General features: G+C 43.4%; 4 protein-coding genes across 4 annotated transcripts; 2 read left to right on the forward strand and 2 right to left on the reverse strand.

The window, feature by feature from the left end:
* Positions 1 to 10815: 10815 nt before the first annotated feature.
* Positions 10816 to 11257, reverse strand: MELLADRAFT_38616 (uncharacterized protein; the record flags this gene model as incomplete). Its single annotated transcript, XM_007414357.1, has 4 exons — positions 10816 to 10876; positions 10945 to 10964; positions 11052 to 11127; positions 11232 to 11257. 4 exons carry the CDS (start codon positions 11255 to 11257, stop codon positions 10816 to 10818), a joined length of 183 nt encoding a protein of 60 aa, XP_007414419.1.
* A 4096-nt stretch (positions 11258 to 15353) lies between these two features.
* MELLADRAFT_44871 (uncharacterized protein) lies at positions 15354 to 20205 on the forward strand (the record flags this gene model as incomplete). The annotated part of the gene is made up of 14 exons (XM_007414243.1): positions 15354 to 15801; positions 15891 to 16069; positions 16150 to 16440; positions 16526 to 16704; positions 16810 to 17817; positions 17922 to 18134; positions 18213 to 18381; positions 18475 to 18588; positions 18691 to 18900; positions 18989 to 19293; positions 19356 to 19438; positions 19510 to 19735; positions 19814 to 19874; positions 19973 to 20205. 14 exons carry the CDS (start codon positions 15360 to 15362, stop codon positions 20123 to 20125), a joined length of 3633 nt encoding a protein of 1210 aa, XP_007414305.1.
* Positions 20206 to 22073: 1868 nt separating this feature from the next.
* Positions 22074 to 23202, reverse strand: MELLADRAFT_91393 (uncharacterized protein; the record flags this gene model as incomplete). Its single annotated transcript, XM_007414356.1, has 3 exons — positions 22074 to 22078; positions 22155 to 23022; positions 23116 to 23202. The coding sequence occupies 3 exons, from the start codon at positions 23200 to 23202 to the stop codon at positions 22074 to 22076; spliced, it is 960 nt and encodes a 319-aa protein (XP_007414418.1).
* A 302-nt stretch (positions 23203 to 23504) lies between these two features.
* Positions 23505 to 24995, forward strand: MELLADRAFT_44876 (uncharacterized protein; the record flags this gene model as incomplete). The annotated part of the gene is made up of 7 exons (XM_007414244.1): positions 23505 to 23587; positions 23699 to 23844; positions 23915 to 24066; positions 24160 to 24319; positions 24404 to 24597; positions 24680 to 24739; positions 24815 to 24995. The coding sequence occupies 7 exons, from the start codon at positions 23548 to 23550 to the stop codon at positions 24831 to 24833; spliced, it is 771 nt and encodes a 256-aa protein (XP_007414306.1).
* Positions 24996 to 25731: the final 736 nt, after the last annotated feature.

Raw genomic sequence — 25731 nt, forward strand, 5'->3', positions numbered from 1 at the left:
GGTGAACCTTCAGCGCATAGAACTCTGGGATTACCATGGATCCTGTCGGTCCATTGCCCTCCATACGCTTGGTCAGATCAAGGAGCGGCTGTTAAAACAACTGTTTTAGAACACATGACAAGGTTAAAATGAAAGTTAGACTACTTACTTCAAGTTGCTAGTAAATTCCTCAAGCGAGTCCCAGTCATTGGGAGTAAAGTAAATCTCATGGAAATATCCGCGGGTTTTTTAGAAGACCTAGCTCTTTTTTTCTTGCTTCTAACTCGTTCGAGGTCCTTGGCAAGAAGTTTGTTGACAACCTATAATACAAATGCACAGTTGGATAAGTAATGATAGGTCAGGTGGATGCTGTTCACCAACTGACCTTGCGTGCCTGCACTAAACAATTGAGTGAGTCGAATTCGGCGTTCCATTGAGTCGCATTATATCCTGGTATCAGCGGTAACAACTTCAAGTTTAGACTTTTTGCTTTTTGAGCAAAATGTCTTCTCCATGCCTCAGATCAAGCAACTCTGCGTGAAACAAAATTGGCCTAAAGTAACCAAAAGACATAGTCAGAAAAGTAACCATGGAACTGCAGAATGTGAGATAGGGGAGGGAGAGGATGTGATTACCTTACCAATCAGAATATTAAGCTCGTTCGCATGCTTCCTGGAAGCACTATTTTTGAAAACATCAAGATTGGAGGCTTCAGTCGACTTAATGGGATCATCATTGTCCATTTGATCCTCCACATCTTCATCATAGTCTGGAGCACAGGCTACCAGATCTTCAACCTCTGAATCATGATTGGTTTTGTCTTCTTCTTCTGGTATGACTTCATCATCATCGTCTTCGGCTTCGATGACAATCGTCTTCTCTTGGTTTTTGTCTTCCTCCTCTTCTGCAATGACTGGCATCTTCTCAGATATTGGAAAAACTCCTAGAAGTGATTCGCGCTGTTGGTCTCGTGAGGGTGTGGAGCTTCCTAGTTCGGCCAGTCCACCTTTGACGTGGATGAAATCTTATGCAGGAAACAGCGATGATAGTCAGTTTTTGGATCCCAGGTGTAAGATTGACCGGGAGAGGGTGTGATTTTGTCTTTGGCAATTTGGAATTGAGTGTGCATCTCCTTGCTCATGGTTTTGTTATTTGATCCAGAGTCTGTGACCCGGCCTAACATGTGATAGTAGTGAAGACGATTTGATTAGGCTCAATTTTTTAGATAAATTGATTGGAGAGAAGATGAGAGAAGAAGTGAAAAAAACCTATCTTGTAATGAAGCTTGTGCTTCTTCATGAAATGAACCAGCGGCTGAGCAAGCCATTTTCCGTTATGATGCCAGGCTACGAGTTTTAGAGTGAGGTGCCGAACTTGATATGTCCATTTTTGATCGATGTATGTGTTACAATTCTGTCAGAGCAGGGAAGATATGGTTCAGAAGCAGAACCTTATGACTATATCAATTCCCACGATATGAGTTAAACTCACCTGTCAGAGCAGGGAAGATATGGTTCAGAAGCAGAACCTTATGACTATATCAATTCCCACGATATGAGTTAAACTCACCTTTCACCCAAGATGTAAGAAGAAGATCTTGGATCAGTTTTTATTCCATCACAATTGAATAAAGAAATGAACAAGATTAAAGATGAGAAACATAATTCAATACATACCTGTCAGAGAAGGGAAGATATGGTTCAGAAGCAGAACCTTATGACTATATCAATTCCCACGATATGAGTTAAACTCACCTTTCACCCAAGATGTAAGAAGAAGATCTTGGATCAGTTTTTATTCCATCACAATTGAATAAAGAAATGAACAAGATTAAAGATGAGAAACATAATTCAATACATACCTGTCAGAGCAGGGAAGATATGGTTCAGAAGCAGAACCTTATGACTATATCAATTCCCACAATATGAGTTAAACTCACCTTTCACCCAAGATGTAAGAAGAAGATCTTGGATGAAGAAGGGACACTCAGATCGCTGCTCTTTGAGGTTTAACATGAAACTTCTGAAACGGTACATAGGTTAACATTAATGATAACAAACAGATTGAAACCTAAACATAGACAAATGATACATATGTAAATGATTAAATGAGATTGAAATATTAAGTCCAAACTTGAATGTCAGTTATGTGATATGTAAATTATTACAGAAGTGATATGAAAACTTTAACAGTATGCAACCAAAACCCCTAAGAACGCATGAATGTTGTTTGCGGTTGTCCAACCGTCGTGGATGAGGGTACATTGGCCCTGGTTGCCCTACGTAAAATAAGAGTTCATTGTTAGTAAAGGAACTAATGTTATTAACTTGATGTCATTGTACATCAAAACTTACAACTATTTCTTTCAACCCAGTGTCTTGAAATGACATATACATCCCAGCTGCCTCTCTCGCGACCCATGTTCGCCCAAAGACCTTGATGTCGCGCCGGATGTAGCGGAAGGCAAGTCATAAGTAGTGATCTTCAATTCTGCTCCAAGGGAGCGCTCCAGTAAGAATCCAAACTGTTAGAATTTGATTGAGTGTGGTGTTGTCGAATTTTTTGGTTTCCTTCATGTCAAAAAACTCGGTCATAGAGTGCTGGTTCTTCTCATCGGCAGTCTTCTTATGCTTTTCAAAGGCTGTTGGTGGCAGGTTGCCTCCGGCGTCGATGGCCTTTTGGCGGGCTTTACATACAGGTCAAGTTCGACCTTTCTTGCCGACGTAACCGTCTCAGTGTGACTTAAGGTTGGAATAGGAATCGACTGAGGCTCAAGCCACAGTACCACACCATAGGCACTCATATGAAAGGGGTTTGAGTGTTCGATCCTGGTGATTCATTATTAATGTTAATAAATTGCAATAATATTGATTTAATATTACAAAAGGAACTTACACCACCCTGCTTATAGGTAGGTTCTGCAAAGTAATCTTGAACCTCATCGTACTCCATTTCCTCTTCGGATTGTTCTTCTAAAACCTTAGCTCGCTTAGTTTTTTGCTGATCGGTTAAACCGTCATCGGAATCTTGGTTCATCTCGCCCTCCAAAGGAACATCTTCTTCATTTGGCTATTTGAGAAAGTTGTCTTTGGTTAGCAAGTGGTACTCACAAAGCGATGAGTAAGATTCAGATATGAAATTCCAAAGTCACTCACTGCTGATGCTCTTGTCGGGCGTTCCTTTTGTTTCTTGGTTTGGGAGCCGTTGGAAGTCGATTTGTTAACTGAGCTTTGGGTTTCCTTGCTCCCACCTGCCTTCTTGCGCGATGTAGATTTGGACGATGGAAGAGCAATTGAAATGCGGCTATCAGAGGAAGGTTGAATCATGGTAGATAAGTCTTTATGAGGTGTTGGTGGACAAATGGAACGTCAAAGAGGGGTTGAAGGGACAATTTGAGTCAAAGATATATTGGTCTGGGAGTGAGAGTCAGACGGAGGAGGATTTGGATCATCGACTGGGCTACTAGCCATACTGAATGATGTGGAGAAGAAAAAAGTATAGAGTAGATGGAGAAATATGTCAAAAAAGACAGTGAAAATAGAAACTAAGTGGAGAAACAAGTAAACTGGGGCGAGTGATGGAGGAACTTGAACTGGAGTGTCCTGATGAAAACGGTGTTGAGATTGATAACTGATAAAAGAGTTGATTTGAGGGAGAATCCATGGTTCCGACCATCCAATACGAGCCATGGAATTACACAACGGATGGCCTGCTTTTGGTGATATTTCTTGACCTTCTGGGCTAGCTGATTGAGGTGGTTTCATCTTGCAGGTTGGTCCAAGCCGCATTGGTCCAGATGAGTCAAAGTCGATGAGTTGGTAATCTGATACATTGGTTACCAACAATATCAAACCCTTTACCCTAGTAAACCCCCGGCCCGGGCTGCTGCAGGGTTGCGCTGCGCGGTGCACCGCTGCATTTGCAACACAACCCCATGGGTTATGGGTCTTGAACCCCCAACGTACCGGGCATTGTAGTGACCTGGTGCGGTGTGGTGCGTTGCAGGCTAAACCCGGTGCGGTGCATTGTGGTGCGTTGCGCCTTTTTTGCAGCGCAGTGGCCCGGCGTTGATTCTAACAAAGGGTGATTTTCAGTTTCAATCACTCGCATTCCATGGCTACAACTACTAACTAGTCGGCAAGTCAAGGAACTATCTGACTTTGCCTGCTTGAAGCTTCACGTTGAAAAACTTGTTTATTTCACTCACGGATTCCTTCAAGAAAATTCATTGATAAATCCAAATTGTCAGGTTATTGAACCATTGACTACAACCGCAAAAGTGAAACAATAGCAACATCAAGCAACACAACAAACCACAATCACACTTGTTCACTATAGCAATCACAACTCGACTTATCACACTCACTCTCATGTCCTCAAACTCAAACTTAACCTCCTACACACTTGCTTTTGCTTGTCCTGAAGAAGCTCATTTAGGAACCACATAATAGGTATGATTCATGAGATCTTGTTCAAGGAATTGGTGATGGATTTGATCAAGCTGGTAAATTGTTTGATCATGACTCAATTAAATTATGTACTTGTGGATTACGGTTGGTTTTGAAAGAAGTTTATTGATTTTGTAGTACAAAGAATCTGTAAGTCGGGAAACAATGGTAAGAAAATCCAAAAGAACAAAGATACAAATTGCAAACTTGATTGTGTCATACAATCAAGTTTGCTCTCAATGAGGTGTCAAGATGATCAACTTTTACATAATCTTTGGTATCCTAGATGTTCTTCACATCATTATATCTTGATTGTTTTTGTAAAACAAAGATGATACTACATATGTTGATACAAAACAATTTGTAGTCAGTTTGATTTTTTCCTCTTGATGATTTAAAATTAGTTTCACCTTTCAGGAAGTAGATAGTATAGTATTGGTCGGTTTAATGATCAAATTGCTAAGTAATGGTCTAGTCCCAAATGTAATCAGATGTAATGACCAGATTAATGTCTTGGTGGAAATTGTCAAGAAATTTGCTGTCAACATGATGAGCTTAGATTCGATGATTGTGAAATAATCTCATGAGGTTTGGTTGGTGATGACAATTGTGATCAATTAAAGGCAAAGTTTTATGTTTACAGGTGTGTAAAGAGAGGAAATCTGTGTGAACAAGCAAGTGTGAAGGATAAATTGGGGACATGAAATAAACGACGTGTGGGAGCCCCTTGAGGAGCCCCTTTGAGGAGCCCCTTTTTTAAAAACAGGCGCCTGATTTGTTTGTAGCCTGGTGTCCGACCCAAGAGGGGGCGCCGGATACTGTTCCAAGGGCTCTAAATAGTAGGCAATCAAGTTGGATTGGACCTCTAAACCCATATTGCTGGGTACAGAATTTGCTGAAATGCGCTTCACACCTTGTGTACTTGCATGTGTGCTACACAAGAGGCAATTTTATATTTATACCTTTTCTGTTTGCTTTATATACAGATTTAATCACATTACCTGTGATCATTTGCTTTGACAGGTATTCAACAAGAATCTGTTGGCTGATTGCAAGAAAACACAATTTTTCAAGGGGACACTCATTCATCCTATTACTAATGACACTGACAGCATTAAAGAGGTTCCCAGATGAGAATATGGGTGCTAGGGACCAAATTCCCCTTGTGCTACTGTTAAACAGCTCCATGAATATTTCCCAAGTAGCCATTGTGATATATGTAGCCAATGTTTCAAAATGTGTGTCTCATCTGAACAAAGTTACAGAATGTATTGCATGTGATTAGCTTATCTAAATGAGCAGATAACTGAGTGGACCTGTGTGTAGCTGATAGCTAAGGATCTACTCCCCACTTTGCACATATGTAGCATATGCTTTGTGGCTCAGATGTACAGTGCAAGAAGATTTGATGACCCATTATACTCTCAATTGTGTTCCAGCCCAGGTCATATTCTCACCAAGGAACCTGTTCAATGCTGGCAGTGTGAATAAGAAGTGATTGAGGCCCTCAACAATATATTAGAGGCGTGTCCTCTTCTTTTCTTTTTTCTTTTCAATATTTTTTCAATATTGACTGTAACTTGTGACAGTTACATGTCATTGGATTCAAACACATGTAGGGGGACTTTCCCACTGGAGCTATGGTTCTTGTCAAATATAATTGATTGAAAATAGCCCTCTCACACCAAAACAAAAATGAGACCTCTCAAAGACATAATTGGTGTTATGTTAAATTAATTACACCTTGATCTAGATGGGCTCAGTAATGCAAGGCTTGTATACCTGCAAAGGCTTTGCACCCTTCATATTGACTTGCTTTTTTTCACGAGTTTCATTTGGATGAAAAATATAATGCAAAGACATCATCAACAAATAATTTGCTTCTTCATTGGAACTGCCAAGCAACAACAACAACCTGCACCATCACCATCCAATACTCCAGTGATCCCTACTGTTGGAGAAAAAAATGACTTCAATGGATTTACTGATAGTAAATCCTGTGCAAATAGCCCAAGGCGGAGAGCTTGAATCTCACTTGGCAGGTCAGCATAAATTTGCCAGAACAAAGACTGCTAAATTGGTGGGCAGTAATTATATAGTTACCTTTCATGAGCTTTGATCTACTCTGACTAAATTGAATTCTCATGGATTGTAACAGGAAAACCAAGCTGTATTCCCAGTATTTGCCAATATAGGATCATGCAGGGGGGGATCATCAAGCCTACCCTTGTCATCTGTGAATCACAGAATTTGCAGACTCCATGGAAAATACAGGGTGCATACAGGGTGCCCCTGAAACCCCTGGAGTAAGCACATTTGCCTGACAATCAAAAAGCAGATATGACTCTTGAAACCATGACAAATGAGGTTGTAGTTGTTTCCCAACACGTACAAGACCATCAAGCAAAACGTTGAAATGCACTCCTCAAAAAATCCCAACAATATACTAGCACAACTCATTATAGCAAGCTGTTATCAATTTTGGGACAGATTCATACTTCAAACCCTGTAAAAGTTTACATTGGCCCCAGATGCTGGAAATGTGTTCATCCCATTCTATATCCCATCATTGGCCGTCTTTCTGGACTGGCCTGTCCCAATTGTCCAAGTGACTCTGCTAGTCAAATACATTATGTTGTTCCTAATGTTCCTTATCCAGGAAATATGAACTGGAAGGTTAGTATACATGATTGATTCTCTTTGTCTCTGTCTTCCTCTCAAGTGTCACAAACCAACTCAAAAACAGACAGCAAGCCTTATGTTTGAAATCTCAATATGAAACATCTAATTAAGTATAGGTACCCAAACAACAAACTCACTTGCATAGAACTTTTCTTTGCACACTTGGGTTAGTGTTCAACAGGTGGATAAATTGATTGATGGACTATCTGGAAGGGTAGGCAGCCATCACTGAGTTTTTTCATTATACAATTTGAATTTATCTGCTGTTGAGCATTGATGTGGCAATATTTCAAGATGTTAAACAAGGCCTTCCAAAAACCTCCAAATAGTGATGTATTGTGTGTGGGACACTCACAGCTAGATATTTGTGAGATACAAAGTAGAAACCTGGAACTTGTCTGAGTTTCCCAACTTGTACTTGGCTGTAGTATTTGGGTTGCCCGGTTTCCCAGTTTCCCAACTACAGCAAAAAAGTGCAAGTTGGGAAACTCAGAGGATCTTGGGGTTTCTAATTGTATCCCATGATTGTATAGGACTTTGAGGTGTAGTGAGCAGGATAGAACTTTCAGAACAGACTACCACATTGAATGCAACACCTAAGAACTTGACCATGTCTTGAGTGAGTGATGTCATGATTTGGGCATCATGGGTGTCAAAAATCAAAATGGATGTTTTCAACAACATTGTTAGGATGTTCTGCTCCTTGTTTTTTGGTCCTGGTTCCATTTTTACTATTACCATGTCCAGTGTTCTCTCTTTCAGCCAATACACGTAAAATGAGGATGTATGATGAAACATGTCCAAAAGAAGACGGCTTCCCAAATCAACTGGTGCTCTTCAAGAGCTTCAGGATGGGGGCACAGCCTTGAAAAAAGAGTGCACACTGGCATTTTTTTGTGAAAACAGGCACATCTAGGCACCACTGGTGCATTAGGCGCGGCCCCCACAGTTCAAAACAAGAATAAAAATGGAAAAAATGGAAAAAAGTCCAAAAATTGCATTTTATCTAAACTTTGAGCCACTGCAGTTGCTGATGAGGTGGGAGATAGAATTTTTGAAGATTGAGTTTTACTTGAAGCCATAGAAGTTGAGAGACAAGCAAAATTGGAACCAAATAATTTTGAAGTTGATTCCCAAAGGGTATTGTTCACACAATTGGCATTGTGATAATTGAGTGAAAGACAAGGAGGAAACTTCATGAAATGGATTTTGAAACAACATAGACACAAGGAAAGCCCCACTTTCTCACTATGGGGCGTGGAGGCTTTTGGGCACGCCCACCTTATTTTCAAAATTTTTGGGTGCACCTGGCGTGTTCTTCTTTTGCGCCCTCATCCTGACAAGAGCTGTGTGTATAACTTTGTATGAGTTCTGCCTGTTCCACATCCGCTCAAAAACTTCCGCACTTTGCACAGGCTCCAATTCTTTGATGCAGGGCTTGTTTCACCCACCATGACCAGGTCAGTCTGTTCACGCAAGTGGCCTGAGGATCTTGTAGACCCCAGTGGTGATTATGGTTGGAGCTGGTGGTTAGATCCACAGCTTCAGAGATCCACTCTTTAAGAATCAAAAGTCAGGTGCAATAACCCAGAGTACCAGATTTTGGAGCTCTGATGTTATAATTTGAGCTTATTTTCAATTTCATTGCAAGTAGCAAGTGACATGTAAGTGTTATCAGATCTCACATAATTACTACACGGCATCAAACTTAACTAAGTCCCAACGCTGGACCTAACCACCAACTCCAGCAAGGGACTTACACCTAAAGTCAATTTTTTGGCGTGAGTTCTGTTGGGGCTTTCCACCAAAAACTAATGGCCTTATGAAACTTTTTTTTGTGATTTTAGCTTGCCTTCACATTCATTATAAATGATATGCGCCTTGAATCTGTCTACATTCTCCAACTCCAGGCTTCTTAATACTTTGAGTGGCTCCAACAATATCTAGAAAAGTTGGTATTTTGATGCCACACCAAATTTCAAATTTCAGAGACGGAGCAGTCCAAATTACTGTAAATTTTGCCTTTGGGCCCTATACAACTTTCATATTTATCTACAGAAACAATTGAGATAACAAGAAACCAAGCGTACGGGGTTGTAGAGGGAGTTCAGGCGCACAATCTTCATAATGAATGTGACACCGTGGGAATTATTGAGTTCAAAACCCGATTGAGCAGAATTGTGGTGTCCGAGTCTGCAACTTGTCTCAATCACAGATCTAGTTCACATTACGTTCAAAATACGTTCACAAGTTGCCCTCGAGCTGTAATCACGTGGGCTGACAGGCCAAGGACGGGTCAGGCTCCCTTGCCATCCTGACTCCATTGGATTTAAGGATGCCACAGTCATCAAATCTGGATTTGCCAAACATTCTTGAAGGCATGTCTATGGCAAGCGTAAATAGCGAGGACAGGGAATGTACTATGAAAGACACTTGTCGGTCTGAAAGGGGCCTTTGTATGTCTCACAACAAAGGGTTATCAGAAAAACCCGAGGGAAACTTGTGAACATATTGTGAACATACAGCCGTTCCAAGAAAGGTTGACAACTTTTCTTTGGAGAAAGTTGTCTCCGCAGCGGCTAAAACCAAAGACAAAACTTGGTTACAGGTTTATTATTTCCTGTATTCTTCCAATTAGCGGAGAGACAAAATCAAGTGAGAGACAAAACCCGGGTTTTGCACATTGGCGGGATTTCCAAAAAAATCAATCTTTGTTGGAACAGCTGTAATGTGAACTAGATCCACAATTGAGACAAGTTGCGGACTCGGACACCACAATTCTGCTCAACCGGGGTTTGAACTTAATAATTCCCGCAGTGTGAAGGCACAGCCATTCCGATATTGCTTGTCGCACCTGTTTGAAAAAGAAAAAGTTTGTGAGCTTGAAACCTAAGTTTTAACCGGCTAAAACCTGGAATTTGGCTGTATTGCCTTGAATTACAGCCAAGTTTGAAGTTTTATTGAGTAAAAACAGGTAAAAACTTAGGTTTCACTTTTTCTTTTTCAAACCGGAGCGACAAGCAATATCAGAATGGCTGCAAGTTTAAATCACAAAAAAAAGTTTTATAAGGCCACCAGTTTTTGGTGAAAAGCCCCGACAGAACTCACGCCAAAAAATCGACTTTAGGAGTAAGTCCCTCGCTGGAGTTGGTGGTTAGGTCCAGCATTGGGACTTAGTTAAGTTTGACACGGCATGCTCTCTTTCCTCAGCTCCATTTGAAACACGAGTTATCTCAGCTACACAACTTCAATCACACATGACTGTCATCAATTAGGTGGAATGTTTTGGGATTGATACTCAAACCTCAAGGGGTGCGTGATGTATGCAGGGTTCGGAAAAAATCAAGACAGAGATGCCTGACATATGCAGAATGGACGAAATGCGGCGGAACTGGTTTGCCATCATCACATGATAATTTCAAAGTCTTATCCGAGAGTGAGCGAGGAGCGCATCATTGACTTCATGCCAAAAATGGCAGAGTACCAGATCATGACTTGGGTTAATACATTCAAGCCGGTCAGAATACGCTCATACGGTGGCGTTCCGGGTAACCGGGGCGATATGGGGCACGGGCAGTGAGGTAACCTGGTGTAATTGGATACAATCTGCCTATCAGATTGGATTCTAGAGCATAAAGGTCGAGCATATTCATATTATCGAAGCCTACATCTGAGCCAGTAGTGAAGATGATATAATGGGGCCAACTCATGATGCCTTGGCAGCTCGTGTGGCTTTCAAGGTGCCTGCTTTGGCGAATTTCTGGTTCCTGTGATGATAGCAAAATTCATTAGGTTAGTCGGGCGTAGCAGCATCGCGCCTTCGAGAAAGGCTAACCTTCGGAACTTTGAGTCAACCTAACCATCACAAGGAATATTTCAAAGCCAGTCAGTCAAATCTAGTTAGCGAATACGGATCTTGTGGAGGTGGACACGGGCACACACCCCTTTGAGAGAAGGATACCGGCCAGTGGCGGGTCTCTTGATCCCATTCTTGTGAGCCTTCTTGTTCTGGTTGTGACTGGAAGATGAAGAAGCATCAGTCCCTGGTCGTCATTCCGGAGATCTTGTAGATTCTAGACAGGGAACGGCGTGCAGCCCGAAACGGGTGGTGGAGGTACAAACTTGGTGTGGTTCTTTGATTTTGCCATCGCAGATACAAGGGAGCTACTTGATCGTCAGAGGAAAGCGTGAAGGGTGAAAGATGCAGACAAGTCAGCGCTTGGACCATCATTGTCTCACATCAAGGCACATAATCAATTTGGAAGCGTGAGGTCGGTCGGAAAATCATTGATCGTGTCTTGCAGTGATGTCAAAATTTGAAGTAAATGCCATGATAAGTGCATCCGAAACAGAAATTGCGGCCAGGTCATTGATTGTGAGGTCGTAGATTGTTCGATAGACGGGCTTGCGCTTGACGAGGGGTTCATTCGAAAGGAATAGATAGACAGAGCAAAACGGTGCTTACTTTGACGATTGGGTGTTGAGTAGGGGTGTGTTTCGACGTTACGGGGCGTGGGCGGCGTGATGCACACCTGTAAGGCATAATCGGTAGGTGGTCGAGACACCGGTATCATCAGGCTTGACCTAACCTAGCTCAACCAAACCCCCAAACTTTGCCAGGACACTCGGCCCAACGGTGTGTGAGCGCTCAAACGCGCGCGGCATTTGTTGGCTGCGTTTACCGTTGCTTGAAGGAAGACAGCATCCGGGGTACCTATCTGTAAGGACAACACGAAGTGAACCAATCCTGACCAATCCTTTCATTTTCTTTTTATTGCGTCTCACTTTTTGCGCTTTCCAGTGTATCTAGGGAAGGCTGAGCACCTCAAGTCGAGCAGCTTGTTGGGTTCCTGCCTTTTCGGCTGGGAAAGTCGTATGATCCATTCACCCACCCAGCTAGCAAACTTATCAAAGTCCCTAAGTTTACTCAGCCCGGCAGTCGAGGAGAACTCCTATAGCACAGGACCGTAGGTGAAAACAACTTGCCAGAGCTGATTGCTGCCAATCATCATACCTTGCATGCCCCTCATGCCAGGAAGGCGTATTGGGCAGTGGAGGGAACCTCGCGTTCTGTATATTTTGTGGCATGTATCACTCGTAATAAATGCTGGTTGTCTCAAAAACATTTCACTGAGAAATTGAATTCCTCACCCTTTTTACTTATGTGCCAACTGTTCGAATATTATTTTATCTTGCACGCTATCGGCATCATTTATCATGCTCATTACAGCCTAAGCAAATGCTTACGAGAGTCTTTTCGAGGGCAATACTTGTAACGTCTGGACCTTCGTTAGGGCGAGATGCCCATGTTCTACTGGATCTCGATTTGATAGAATACTTTTGGGTGGATTCATCACATCATCATGGCTTTCGTGATCATGGGGAGTCCGAGCCAGACGTTGGCGCCCGTCTTCAAAGTTCTATCGAATGGGTCACCGCTTTCAAAAACCATGTCATCATCAGTAAGTCAACATTGAATTTACAAGTCTGTGGAAGAACTCTGATTTCTACTCCCTGTCGTGTCCACCCAGGTTCAACGGCGTCTTTTTATATAACAGGCCGGCTGCTTGTTCCCAGTCACACTTGTCTGAGGCGGCCTGATCCTTGATTACTTTCCAACGGATCAAAGACGGATCTCTGGCCCCAAAGGCCTCAAACAATGGAGAGAAGGCATTTTAGGTAAGATTTTGGTGAGGAAATGGCCAAAAATGTGTACCACACACTGGAGGATGGTGTACAAATCACAAGGATTTAGGAATAAGAACCTACAAATCAGAAATGAGCAGAGTCGCCCACAACTAATTCCGAAAATTTGGAAAAGATATATATGTTTGTATGTTCTTCTTCATCTTGGGGGTCTAGATCAAAGCAAGGCCCATGCAAGTCATCATCAAATTATCCTGACCGTCTCACTTAAAATCTTTGTCACTGACAGGGAGCTGGAAATTGATATCTGATATCTAAATCTACACTCTATCTGTCTCAAGATGATTGTGAGTCTGGTACAGACCAAACAGTTTCATACCAAGGGCTATATCATGTGTACCTTAACTGAGTCCCATCTGCTCTTGAGCAAGCGTTGGAAAGCAAAGGGATCAAGATGTAATGATGAATTTGGTGGTGGCAAGCTCAATCACCTTTTGGTGGTGGACTTCTACTTGTACTGAAATCTTTTTGGCCCTCATTATGAAGCTTCTTCTTCTTCAACCATGTCATAAACCAATTTTTTACCAAGCTTTGTTGCTATTGAAGATCTCTTTTTTAGATAAAGACAAATTTTTTTCCTTCAGCTCAAACAGAGCATTGTTGGAATTTCAAGTGCTGTGATACACACACAATGTAAGCTGATGGGGTCCTTTTGGCCTCAGGAAAAGAAAGTGTGGCAATAAGCTAATTGAAAACATAATCAAAGGATAAGAAATCCCATCACTGAAAGCAAAAAAGTTCTATTGCACATACTACTCCACCACAAAAACTTGATGGTACTTGACTCCACCAAATTCAACAATACATATCCCTCCCTACTTAACTACCATGTAGTGAATAGGTAGGATCTCTCTTTCTTTTAGGAGAAAACTTATATTTTTGATTTCTTTAACAATAACAATCTTGTAAGTAAAACATAACAAACATTTTTAATAAAGAGAAAAAGATGGAAGAGAAAGTTCTGTTTTGAAGAGTACTGTGTGGCAGTGTGCAGCTGAAAGAAGGGACTTACTTGCAAAGTGGAAAATAGGGCCTGATATATGGCCTGAGAATAGATCTGCTGGACTCTTTTGCCATAGACTGGTCTCATCATAAGTTAAACTTGCCTCCACATAATGGGAATCGTATGCCTTGATCCCCTCATAGCATCCTGCTCATGTGTCCCAAAACCTCAAGTGATTCTGTAGATACATAGGAAACTTGATAGTCCAATTTTCAAAAAAAAATGATATTGAGAAATCAAGAGTGAAAGGTTGTAGATGGCAAGGTGCACAGTTCTCATCATTGTTGTGGATGCAAGTTCAAGTTGTAAAAAATCTCATGAGGTGACCAGAGTTTGGCAAAAAGGCCCATATAGCTCAGGCCATATTGTCCCAACCAAAGAAAAAGTTTGTTGGTTTGCTCATCCTACACCTGTGGTCAGGGATGCAGGAATGAGTACCAAGTATGAGTATATACTCAACTGATACTCACTTTGTACGGGTTTACAGGGCCAAAAATAGGCAAAAATACTCAGTATACTCAATAATACTCACTTTACTGAGTAAACTCATACTCACTCCTGCATCCCTGCCTGTGGTTCCTCCAAATCTCTTCATTGTAATCAGGAAAGAACTACAGAAGATCAGCCTCTTTTGCAACATCTCAGCCTGCCTGGTGCAAGATTTTGACAGGTTGGTCAGCTTTCTCAAGCATCACAACATTTTTTCCAAACCTCAAACTCACATCAGTCTGCAAACAAAAGGATGAAATGAGAATGTATACACATGATTGTGTGTAGGATAAGTACTAGTAGAACCAGAAGTTTCTTTGGTCAAAAGGACTTTTATCAATATGACAAGGAGATAACGGGAATTGCAAAACTCCCTAGTCAAGCCCCCACAGGCTCACACAACAGAAGTTGCGGCACCTCTTGATCATAATTCTTGGGTTTCAAACTGGCTCAATATATTTGTGCCCCAGCACCACCCAAGCAATCAAGTGATTACATAAATCACTTGGAGAGGACTTAAAATTGTAGTATTTTTTTGGCCAACTTGAAAGCTGTCAAATCTTCCTAAACTAGCCATGCTGATGGAGCTCATCCTTTCATTGCTGCCTGTTTACATCATGGTAATCAAGAGGTTTTGTCTATAGCTAAACCACCCAACTGATTGTCCAGAGATCACAAAAGGCTCACATTTTAGATTGGTGGACACAGACACCAAAGTCATTTATCCCAGCCTGTCTTTGAGAACCTTCATGGACACCTCTCATTTTTTAAAGTGTATAGTTTCTTAATAGCATATGACACTATCTAACTTCTTCCAGTCTCCACAGGTGACCCTTGCAGAGCCTGGCCCCGCTAACCCCCATCCGCGGCGGGTCTTGATCACCAGCCTGCCCTCTGGAGCCGTCCGTATGCCATCGCCGGATAGACGCCGGGTCGGGTAGTGGATTCAACCCAGCAAGAATGTATGCAGGTTAGCTGATCGATCATGAACAAAATATTCCTCCAATCCTCAATAACTTCATCACCTTTCCACGTTCCATTGCGCGGCCGAGATGCATCTTTATAATCTCACACTCTTGCCACCGTCCGCCATCACCTGCGCTACTGTCGGTTCATTCTCAGGGACTCGCCAGCAGGACATATGTATCTGTCGAGGTGGCACCCGACTGGAACTTCTCAGGCCGGATGCCTCCACTGGAAAGATGAATTCGGTGATCTCTTCTGATGCATTCGGGACGATACGGTCGCTCACGTCTTTCAGGCTAACCGGAGGCACCAAAGATTACATTATTCTTGGATCGGATTCTGGAAGGATTGTCGTGTTGGAGTTCGATCCGGTGTTGAACGCGTTTGTAAAAGTTCATCAAGAAACATACGGAAAGTCTGGCGCACGAAGAGTCGTACCAGGACAATATTTGGCCACGGATCCAAAAGGTCGAGCTGTGATGGTTGCCGCCATGGAGAAAAGTAAATTGGTGTACATCCTGAACCGAGGTTAGCCAAAGGTCGAATGCATGGCTCCGTTTGCAAAAGAAATTCTCGATTTATACTCACCGATACTTCGATACACTTTTCACGTCCAGATTCTGCTGCAAATTTAACTATCTCATCTCCTCTGGAAGCACACAAGTCCAACGCTATCATTCATCACATTGTGGGGGTCGACGTCGGATTCGAAAACCCTCTCTTTGCTGCACTTGAGGTGGACTATGGCGAATCAGATCAGGATCACACAGGCGAAGCCTTCAATTCAGCTGAAAAGGTAAGACTCTCATCCGGCTCCGCTTGGAATCTAGTCACTGATAGGTTTCAGTCTGAACAACTAAATTTACTTGGCTATAGATGTTGACTTACTACGAACTCGATCTAGGCCTGAATCACGTGGTCCGGAAGTGGTCCGAGCCCACAGAGCCTCGGGCAAACATGTTATTGCAAGTTCCAGGTGGACAGAGCGCTACACACGCTGATAAGTTTGATGGACCCTCCGGGGTGCTGGTATGTTGCGAGGATATGATCATCTACAAGCACCAGAATGTGAAAGAGCACAGAGTGCCGATTCCCAAACGGAACACCCCTTTCAATGACGTAGAACGAGGTGTTATCATTGTGGCCGCAGTGATGCACAAAATGCGGGTCAGCTCTTCTTATACATTGGGATCACAAATAGATTTTACCTCATGATATATTCTTCGGCCTAATCTCTTTGATCCTTTTGTAGGGGGCCTTTTTCTTCCTCGTGCAAACCGAAGAAGGGGATCTATTCAAAGTCACAATTGATCATGAAGACGAAGAAGTACAAGCTTTGAAGATCAAGTATTTCGATACAGTTCCCGTTTCTTCAAGCCTCACAATCCTCAAGTCCGGGTTCTTGTTTGTTGCTGCCGAAATGGGCAACCAGTTCGTTTTCAATTGCCTTTCTAGTGGCGGATTTGCTTTGAGTGATGATTTTGTTGCATATTAATCGCATACTTACTGAGTGTCTTGCTGTCGTCATTCAAATAGCTATCTTTATCAGTTTGAAAAATTGGGCGATGACGATGACGAAACCGAGTTTTCGTCGGAGCAGTATCCCGACAATGGTTGCAGCGATGAACCACTACCCAAGGCTTTCTTCAAACCTCGCCCACTACAGAATTTGGTCTTGTCGGATGAATTGGAATCCCTGGCACCAATCATCGATGCTAAAGCTGCAAATCTTTTAAACACAGACTCTCCTCAAATCTTGACCAGCTGTGGGAGGGGCTCTCGCAGCTCTCTTCGAATATTAAGGCATGGCTTAGACGTGTCTGAGATTGTTACATCAGATCTTCCTGGACCCCCCACCAACGTATGGACTACCAAATTGAACGATGACGATCTTTTCGACCGTTATATAATTTTGGGCTTCTTGAACGCCACCCTTGTGTTGTCGATTGGTGAAACAATCGTAGAGGTCTCTGATACGGGCTTCCTGACCAACTCCCCCACGATCTCCATTCAACAATTGGACAAGAATGGCCTATTACAAATTCATCCCACGGGAATTCGTCATATCCATTTGAATGGGGGGGTCACAGAATGGAAAGTCCCCGCGGGACGTAAAATTGTTGTGTCCACTTCAAATCAAAGACAGGTCGTAGTGGGATTAAGTGGAGGCGAGCTGATCTACTTCGAATTAGATCTGGAGGGTCAATTGAATGAGTATCAAGAGCAAAAGGAGATGGGCTCTACCATCACAACACTGTCTTTATCTGAAGTGCCGAAGGGTCGACAACGAACTCCATTTTTGGCCATTGGACTCGAGAACCTGACCGTCCAGATCATTTCACTTGACCCGAATTCGGTTCTGGAAACCATCAGTTTACAAGCCTTGACCTCGGTCCCTAGTTCAATTTGTATCGCCGAGCTATTGGACTCATCGATTGACAAGAATAATGAGACACTATTTGTCAACATCGGTCTGTCAAATGGAGTGCTTTTACGAACTGTACTAGATTCCGTTAACGGTCAACTCACGGATACTCGTACTAGGTGCAGTGAACATTTCATTTGCTTACACTTAGATTCAAATTCGAGGCTTTGTTGGACTGATGGCACATCGGCTTGTACACTACTATTGTTCTCGCCTCTTAAAGGTTCCTAGGCTCTCGGCCTGTCAAGCTTTTGAGAGTCAAGGTCGATTCAAAGACCAGTGTGATTGCACTCTCTTCGCGCACGTGGCTGAACTATACGTATCAGAATATGTTACAATTCAATCCTTTGATTTACGACTCTATCGACAACGTCCACAGCTTTAGCGCTGAGCTGTGTCCAGAAGGGTTGATTGGTATTGTGGGAAGCTCTTTGCGGTATGTCACGTTATACAAATGGCCCGATCCCTCCACTGATGACATGAGCTGACATTGGCTACGTTGTGTCCCGTTAAGCATTTTCACTATCCCCAAATTGGGGATCAAAGTCAAGCAGGATTCGATGCCTCTTTCTTACACCCCCCGCAAGATGATCTTGGATCCTGTCACCAAGCACGTTATCACCATCGAATCTGAACACCGAACCATGTCGCCCAGCGTCAAGGCGGAGCGGCTTGCTGAACATGTAGGTTGAATGTTTGCACCAAATTGCTGGGGTGCTGTCAATCCACAGCCTCACTTTTTAATTTCGTTTTTCTTGCGTTGTTTGCACGACTAGAAAGCGCAAGGGTTGGAGTTTGACGAGCACATCTTCAATGACGAAGTGCTTGGACTGCCAAGGAGCGAACCTGGACAATGGGCATCTTGCATCAGGATCAGCGATCCCTTGGAGGTGAGCTTGTTTGGTGGCTTTTCGCCGACTGGCTGTCTGTTCCCTTGTGGCTGACACATTTACTTTAATTAACCCGGACACGACACATTTATATCACTGTAGAAAACTACCTTGACGAAGATAGAGTTGGAGAATAACGAAGCTGCTACTTCCGCGGCCATTGTCTCGTTCGCCAATCAGGACTTGCAAGGGCCACTCTTAGTTGTAGGGACAGCAAAAGATGCATTTGTGCAGCCGCGTACTTGTCGAAACGGATATCTCAGCGTGTTCAAGTTTACGGACAATGGGAAGGGCTTAGAATTGTTACACAAGGTCTGTCTGTCTAACAAGCTTGAATCTCTATTCACTGGTATCATCATCGGACGGCGATTGCAAACTGACTCCAGACATTAATTTTCAGACGGAGGTCGATGATATCCCTACTGCTATCATTGGCTTCCAAGGACGCCTTGCAGCTGGTATCGGTAAAGCATTGCGGATATTTGATCTGGGAAAGAAGAAGCTCCTTCGCAAAGTCGAAAACAAAACCTTTTCAGCCGCAATATCATCCCTATCAACCCAGGGTCCGCGATTGTTAGTTGGTGATGCACAAGATAGCATATCCTACGCGGTTTACAAGCCTGCAGAAAATCGTTTGCTTGTTTTTGCAGATGATATCTCTCCACGTTGGACCACGTGTGCAACAATGGTAGACTACGATACTTGGTATGTCTCGCATATTTCTTCGCAGATCGATACATTATGAGCTGATCAATTATTTCCTGAAGTGCTGGAGGAGACAGGTTTGGAAACGTGTGGGTCAACCGGATACCAAAGACTGTATCAGATGAAGTTGATGACGACCCCACTGGTACGTAGTCCCTGAAGCTCCTTATGCTTTACCCTCAGACCTGGCTGACTCAGGCTTTGCTATGTATACAGGGGCAGGTATTATGCATGAGAAGGGTTATTTGATGGGTGCTCCGCATAAAGTCAAGAATTTGGTTCATTTTCACCTCAACGATATCCCTACCTCGATGGAAAAAACTTCTCTGGTACCTGGTGGTCGTGAAGTCTTGCTCTACACCGGGCTACAGGGCACAGTCGGAATTCTTATACCGTTCTTGTCAAAAGAAGACGTAGACTTCTTCCAGACGCTCGAAATGCAGTGAGTGCATTGGGACACCTATCTGCTTTGTTCCACACATTGCACGCCTGTTGACGTCGCTTCTTGGTCTGTTTCCAGCATGCGGTCAGAACTACCCAGTCTGGTTGGTCGAGATCATCTAGCTTACCGGGGGTATTACGTAAGTTCCACAGCCAATGATAGACATTTGAGATCTGACGCTAACAACACTCGTGTCTCTCCGCTGCTGATCATCTCACGTCGTTGACGCCTACCTAGTTCCCGGTCAAAAACTGCGTAGACGGTGATATGTGTGAATCTTTTGCGCTACTACCCATGTCCAAACAACAACAGGTCGCGGCAGAGCTGGATCGTAGTGTTTCAGATGTTCTGAAGAAGATTGAGGCTGTGAGGGTTTCAAGCGGATATTGATAGAATGTAAAAATATATGAACCGGACGTGTATGTTTTGCACCTGTTTAAGGGCGCGTACCTCCTCAAAATTTAAAAACCAACGTAAGAAACTTGCGTCTTCGCTGCATGCGAGCTGTAGAGCCCGAGAACATCTCACGGGTCGCTCCGCGTATGTATCAATACCAGACCAGACATGATGGCCAGTTGTGTTGCAGCCCATGTACTTTCTTGAAGCAACACTGCATCCTCATAATAACCTGTTGTTTCTTGCACCTTCTTGGGTGTGTAATCTGCCAGACTATGGGACAGTCGAGAAAGGCACCACCTCATGTCACGCATGGGCTATGGATGAGACCATCCCTCATGAGACGGTGAGGTCGTCAAGAGATCATATAATAATGATCTCTCTCGTTGCCCCTCTGGAAGAAGGGCATACGCCTATTTTCTCTTACCCGAAGATCATCCTCGCCGTTTTCCCGTTTTTTCTTCCTCAGCTCCCTCTCGCAAAAAGTCTCCTTTTCAAATTCCTCCTCTCGTGGTACTTGCCCACCCACCCTGTGGGTTTAATAGAGCTCTTTTCCCCACTCTCTGTCCCACCTGCGCCAGTCAGACGTCTGACTGGTAGAGCTCTTCGCTTGGAGCACCCAAACGCTTTGAACCGCTCAAAGCGATTTAAGTCCTCCTCGAAGCTGCTCGAGGCGCTAGGGTTTTGACCCGCAGCCAGCAAGCCTCTAAGGCCTTCCTCGAGGCAATGCAACGTCACCAGTCACCTAGTGTAATGGAGAGTTTTATGCCTACTAGTTATTGAAACACCCTTAGTGAATTGATACACTTCCGCTAAGGACCCTTTCTCTCTAGAAAAGCTACGAGAACAAATGGATGCCGGTCTAGGTGGTATGCAGCCAAGCCTTATGCTCACAGGGCCAGCACTTGATTGGGCCCATGATCATTGCTGCTAAGCAAGCCTCTGTGGAACATCAGTATACATTTGGGAGTCATGGCTGTGAATGATTCTGCCTCACACACGCATTGCAGTTTGTAGTTTGCACACTCAGCTGGGGGTGCAAGACTTTTTTCCTTTCATCCTTCAAACTGCATCTGTCACTGTATACATGCTTACTGGTCGAATCATAGCGAGTTCAGGTTGATCTAGTGAGCAGACCAACTCACAAAGGAACTTCAATATTATTCAGTGGACTTCTATTTACAGACAAAAAGCATGACACTCAGTGAATTTTAATTTCTCTTATGCTGACATTTTGTTTGCTCGGTCTATCTATTACTCTTTGGAGCTGGAAAAATTCCAAAAGGATGAGATTTTGATTTTTATCTACATAAACAGATAGATAAGCTTCCATCATCCTTGTGACATTGAATTATGATTTGCCATCACTTGCGTATTGATCTGATTTGTTGTGACACAACCGAGTTTAGCTGGTGTTCATTTGGTAAAGTCGCCATCAATCCATACATGTTTTGTACTTTCTTATCCAGATTTGTCATGGCAATTTGTATGTTTACTAATTACAACTTGAGCTGATGAAGCATTGACTATCTTTTCGCCTTCATTTGCTTATTGTCCAAGCTGAAAACTATTGTATGTAGTATGAATGTTGCAGTCGGGTTGCTTTTGCCATCAATTGGAATATTTTACCAGGGAGCGATCTTTTGAGGGAAAAAAGATGAGACAGAAACCCTTCGTCTTCAACCGTTGCTATATCACACCCTCCCTTTTTGCTAGCATCATCATCGAATAACCGCTTCTTCTAGCTTCAAAACTAATATCACAATCCGGTCGAGTAGTTTGAGAATTGTGTTCAAGATACAAACCTGTGTCAAATAATTCTTCGGCAGTTGGAAAGAATGGTTTGAAAGTGAGCGATCTATTTCGTGATTGCATCAATTGATTCAACACGTTCTGAGCGCAGCTAGAATCAGTTGCCAACCCTTCCGGAGCAGCCACACACTCAATCTACACACGAAAACAATCGGAAAACAAGAGTCATCAACAAGGCTTTTCAGACTAAAGCCAAAAGGTACGCGTCCACTGGCCTCAAGAATTATCCAAGGTAGACTCGTGCTAGAATTGCTAGTACCCTTGGTAGTTAGCTTCCCTATTCTTATCCAATAGTCGGGTTTCATCTGGCTTGCGAAAGATGGCGAATCTTCATCGTGTTTTACGTTGTTCAAGTTGATAGGGGTCGAATACAAACCCCATATGACACCGTTGATGAGAGTTGCGTGGGACCGAGGAACCCAAAGCGCCGGGCCAGGTGGACCCTGTGCACTTATAAGAGTATTTGAAAGTAAATGTTCGAAAGACTCCGGGAAGCAGGCTAAGGATATTCGAAAATGTCTCGGGGGCTCTGGCGGTAGATCAAGGAAGCTATCGTCATCTTCAAGAAGTGCCTCGTGGGCAGGTGCAATGGAGCTGTCGATGTCTGTCGAAATGTTGACGGTGGGGTTTTGAGCAGATACCGAAGTCGTTTGTCCCAAGGGATCTTTGACGACACTCATCAGGTTAGAAGCTTCAGTGCTATGTGAGATGACAGCAGCATTGCTATCTGGAAGTTGAACATTCAGAGAGCCATCGGAAGGAATAAGCCGCTTAGCCTTGCGTTTCTTCATCTCGATTTCTCTTTCCTTCAGCCTAGTCCTCCAACTTGACCGAGTAGGTGCATTGACATCCTCTACCATTGCTACCAATCCGTCGGGGCCAGCCGAATTGCGAACTGTGTACATTATGCGTTGTCTAGAACGACTACCGCTCTCATTCACATCGTCTCCTGAGTCCTGCCGTTCATGCGAGTATGACCCGCTGGTAAAGATGCCTTGGAATGACTGTTCAACCAATGGCGGTGTGGGCTGGCGATAACTTCGGATGTTAACGGACCATCGAGTCTCGGTCAAGAAGGCCTGTCATTCCAGGCGCGCAGACTCAGCAGGTTCAATCAGTACACCAATGCGCTGCACTGGGGCCAGCAACTCTGAGAGTTATCCAGGACGCACCTGTCGATTGCGATGCAAACGCTCCGTCAAAAGCTCGAAGATATCCACCCCGATGCCATCAACCCGCGCAACTACGGTTCCTCCCATAATGTCTGATGATTGTGATGTATCGTGAGTTGTATTTCCTGATAGGATAGGATAGGATAGGATAGGACGATATGATATGATACGATATGATATGATATATGAAGTGAGAGCTGAATGAGCTGGTTTAATGACGCGAAGTTCGATATGCATGTTACACAAGCATATATATGTACAAGTGAAGCCTGGCTCCCCTGTATGTACCGCTCGTATATAGCCCCGACCCTACGCGAGTTTATATCATTGTCAGCATCTCGCCCCCTCACGGTTACTCTTTATCAGCAACTCATACTCCAACCGCTCTCCAGTCGCACCCCCGATACCAAATTCACCTTCCCAATCAACAAAATGGCTTCATACGGTTATGACGGTGGGGGGTTCCTTCAAGGTTAGTTCGGGCGCCTCGTCGTCGGCGCGTGCATCTGTTTCCTTTCCCCTTGAAGCTATGGTCCATTTGTCCGAGCAAGCGTGATTCAATATGGTCACGATATGTCGACAGGATCGCAATCAAACACTCAGTCTCCTGGGGGTGGAAAGGCCAAAGCAGAAAGTACGCTCCGCCCAGTGACGATCAAGCAGGCCATGGAGGCCCACTTCCCACACTCGGATGCATCGGCCTACATTCAGGATGTCGAAGTTGCTCACGTGCGCAGCTCGTTTCCCCTCTTACCTCCAATTCGCATTTCTAGTTTTATGAAACGGAAACTACCTTTAGGTTTCGTTTTGCGCTATTGTCCGAGAAATTGCTCGACATGATAGCAATGTCTTATTCAGGATGGAAGATGGTACCGGCACTGTCGAAGCACGGAAATGGCGGGAATCGAATGATGGAGAAACGGAGGGCTTGGACCCCGAAACAGGAGTTCAGTTGAGTTTCAATCTGATGATCATGCCCGAGCGAGCCGTGAACGTGATTCCTACAAAGTGAAATAACATTTTTTCCTTGGCGTTTTGGTACAGGGAACGTGATTGGGTGAGAGTTGTGGGAAAAATAAATAACTTCAACTCCAAGAGATATGTGAACGCGTCTCGTATCACAAAGATCACGGATTTTAACCAAATCAATTATCACTATCTAGACGCTATGCGGGTCACTTTGGAATACGATAGAGGATCCTCAGTAAGTTGCTAAATCTTAGCGACATGCCACGTATTTTTCATCATGTCTCCGGTCTACTCTGACGTGGCTCATGATGAACTCTAGGGTGGAAATTATATGGCAATTGACCACACCAATGGAGGCGCCTCCAATGTCGTCAAGCCCTCCGACCAGCACAAAAACTTGCCTCCCAAACAAGCAAAGATCATGTCCTACTTAGAAAGTCAAGAATTGCCCGAGGCTGGTATGCATCTTGAGGACATCGCTCACTCTTGTGCTATGACACTCGAAGATGTCACGTACGTATTATTTGGCCTTGTAGATCCGCAGAAACTTAGCCTGACTCATGATCAATGAACTGCTTCTGATGACTTTTCTCAGCGACGCAACCAATCAGCTCATAGCAGCCGGGGAACTGTTCACAACATCTGATGATAACTAGTTGAGTTACAACATCATCCTTTATGTTATGTTAACCGTACTGATTGTTACCGTCCACAAACCCCCACAAAACAGTGTTAGACCCACCAACTGACAAGTCAAAGTGTAAAAATATGACATAAATTCTTCATTCCTTCTGGATCATGGCATCGTTCCATAGCATCGAGATATGGCTCTCGATATAGTTCCTGCTTGATATAATCCTTGTAATATCACATTCCGCCTTGCAGTGCTGCAATCCTATATATATGAAGGCAAAACATTGAGGTGTAGCATTCCTGTGAGCAGCTGTGCCAATTGAAGCTCAATTTTTGCACTCCGAGTCTTGATGAGTGACTCATGAGGATGGCAGCTAATCAGGAGTATGGCAAGTTGAAAATAAAAGCATAAAGCTAGAAAAACAGACAATTGGAGGATAGAATTGTAGTTGTTGGTTGTGAAAAGTGCAATGGCCTTATCACAAATTTAGGACTTTGAAGCCTGTAAGTTATCTTACAAAGATCAATGGGTTCCTGCTTCTGTAAAAACTAGATTAATTATGACATCAGACTATCTTGAAATTGTCGGTTCTGATTATCGGTGAAGGTGTTAATTGCAGAGAATTTGGAAGGTGTGACTCTATATTTCCAAGAACATCTAAAAAAAAAAACCTAATCAGGTGTCAAAATCAGTCTTGAGCTTGATTATTTTCTGGGTTGAAGGATCACCTGGAGAAACTCAAATATGTATCATAGGAGAATATACATAAATAATGTATGTGTATTCTCCTCCAGTCACACTTGACACTTGACCCCAAAATAAGGTTTATCAAGTATTGATCTACCACTGAGTCTTTGATGGCAATCTATTTGTGATGACCACTCTAATATATACTATGCTTTTGACAGAAAGAGGTGTAGAAATGCCTATTCATACATCCTAACCACTATGACCTGCTAAAAGTGGTGACACCCAGGAAGGCAATGTCTCTAACAAGACATGTCAAAAATTAC

Source organism: Melampsora larici-populina (assembly GCF_000204055.1).
Source record: "Melampsora larici-populina 98AG31 unplaced genomic scaffold MELLAscaffold_42, whole genome shotgun sequence".
NCBI classification, from domain to species: Eukaryota; Fungi; Basidiomycota; class Pucciniomycetes; order Pucciniales; family Melampsoraceae; genus Melampsora; species Melampsora laricis-populina.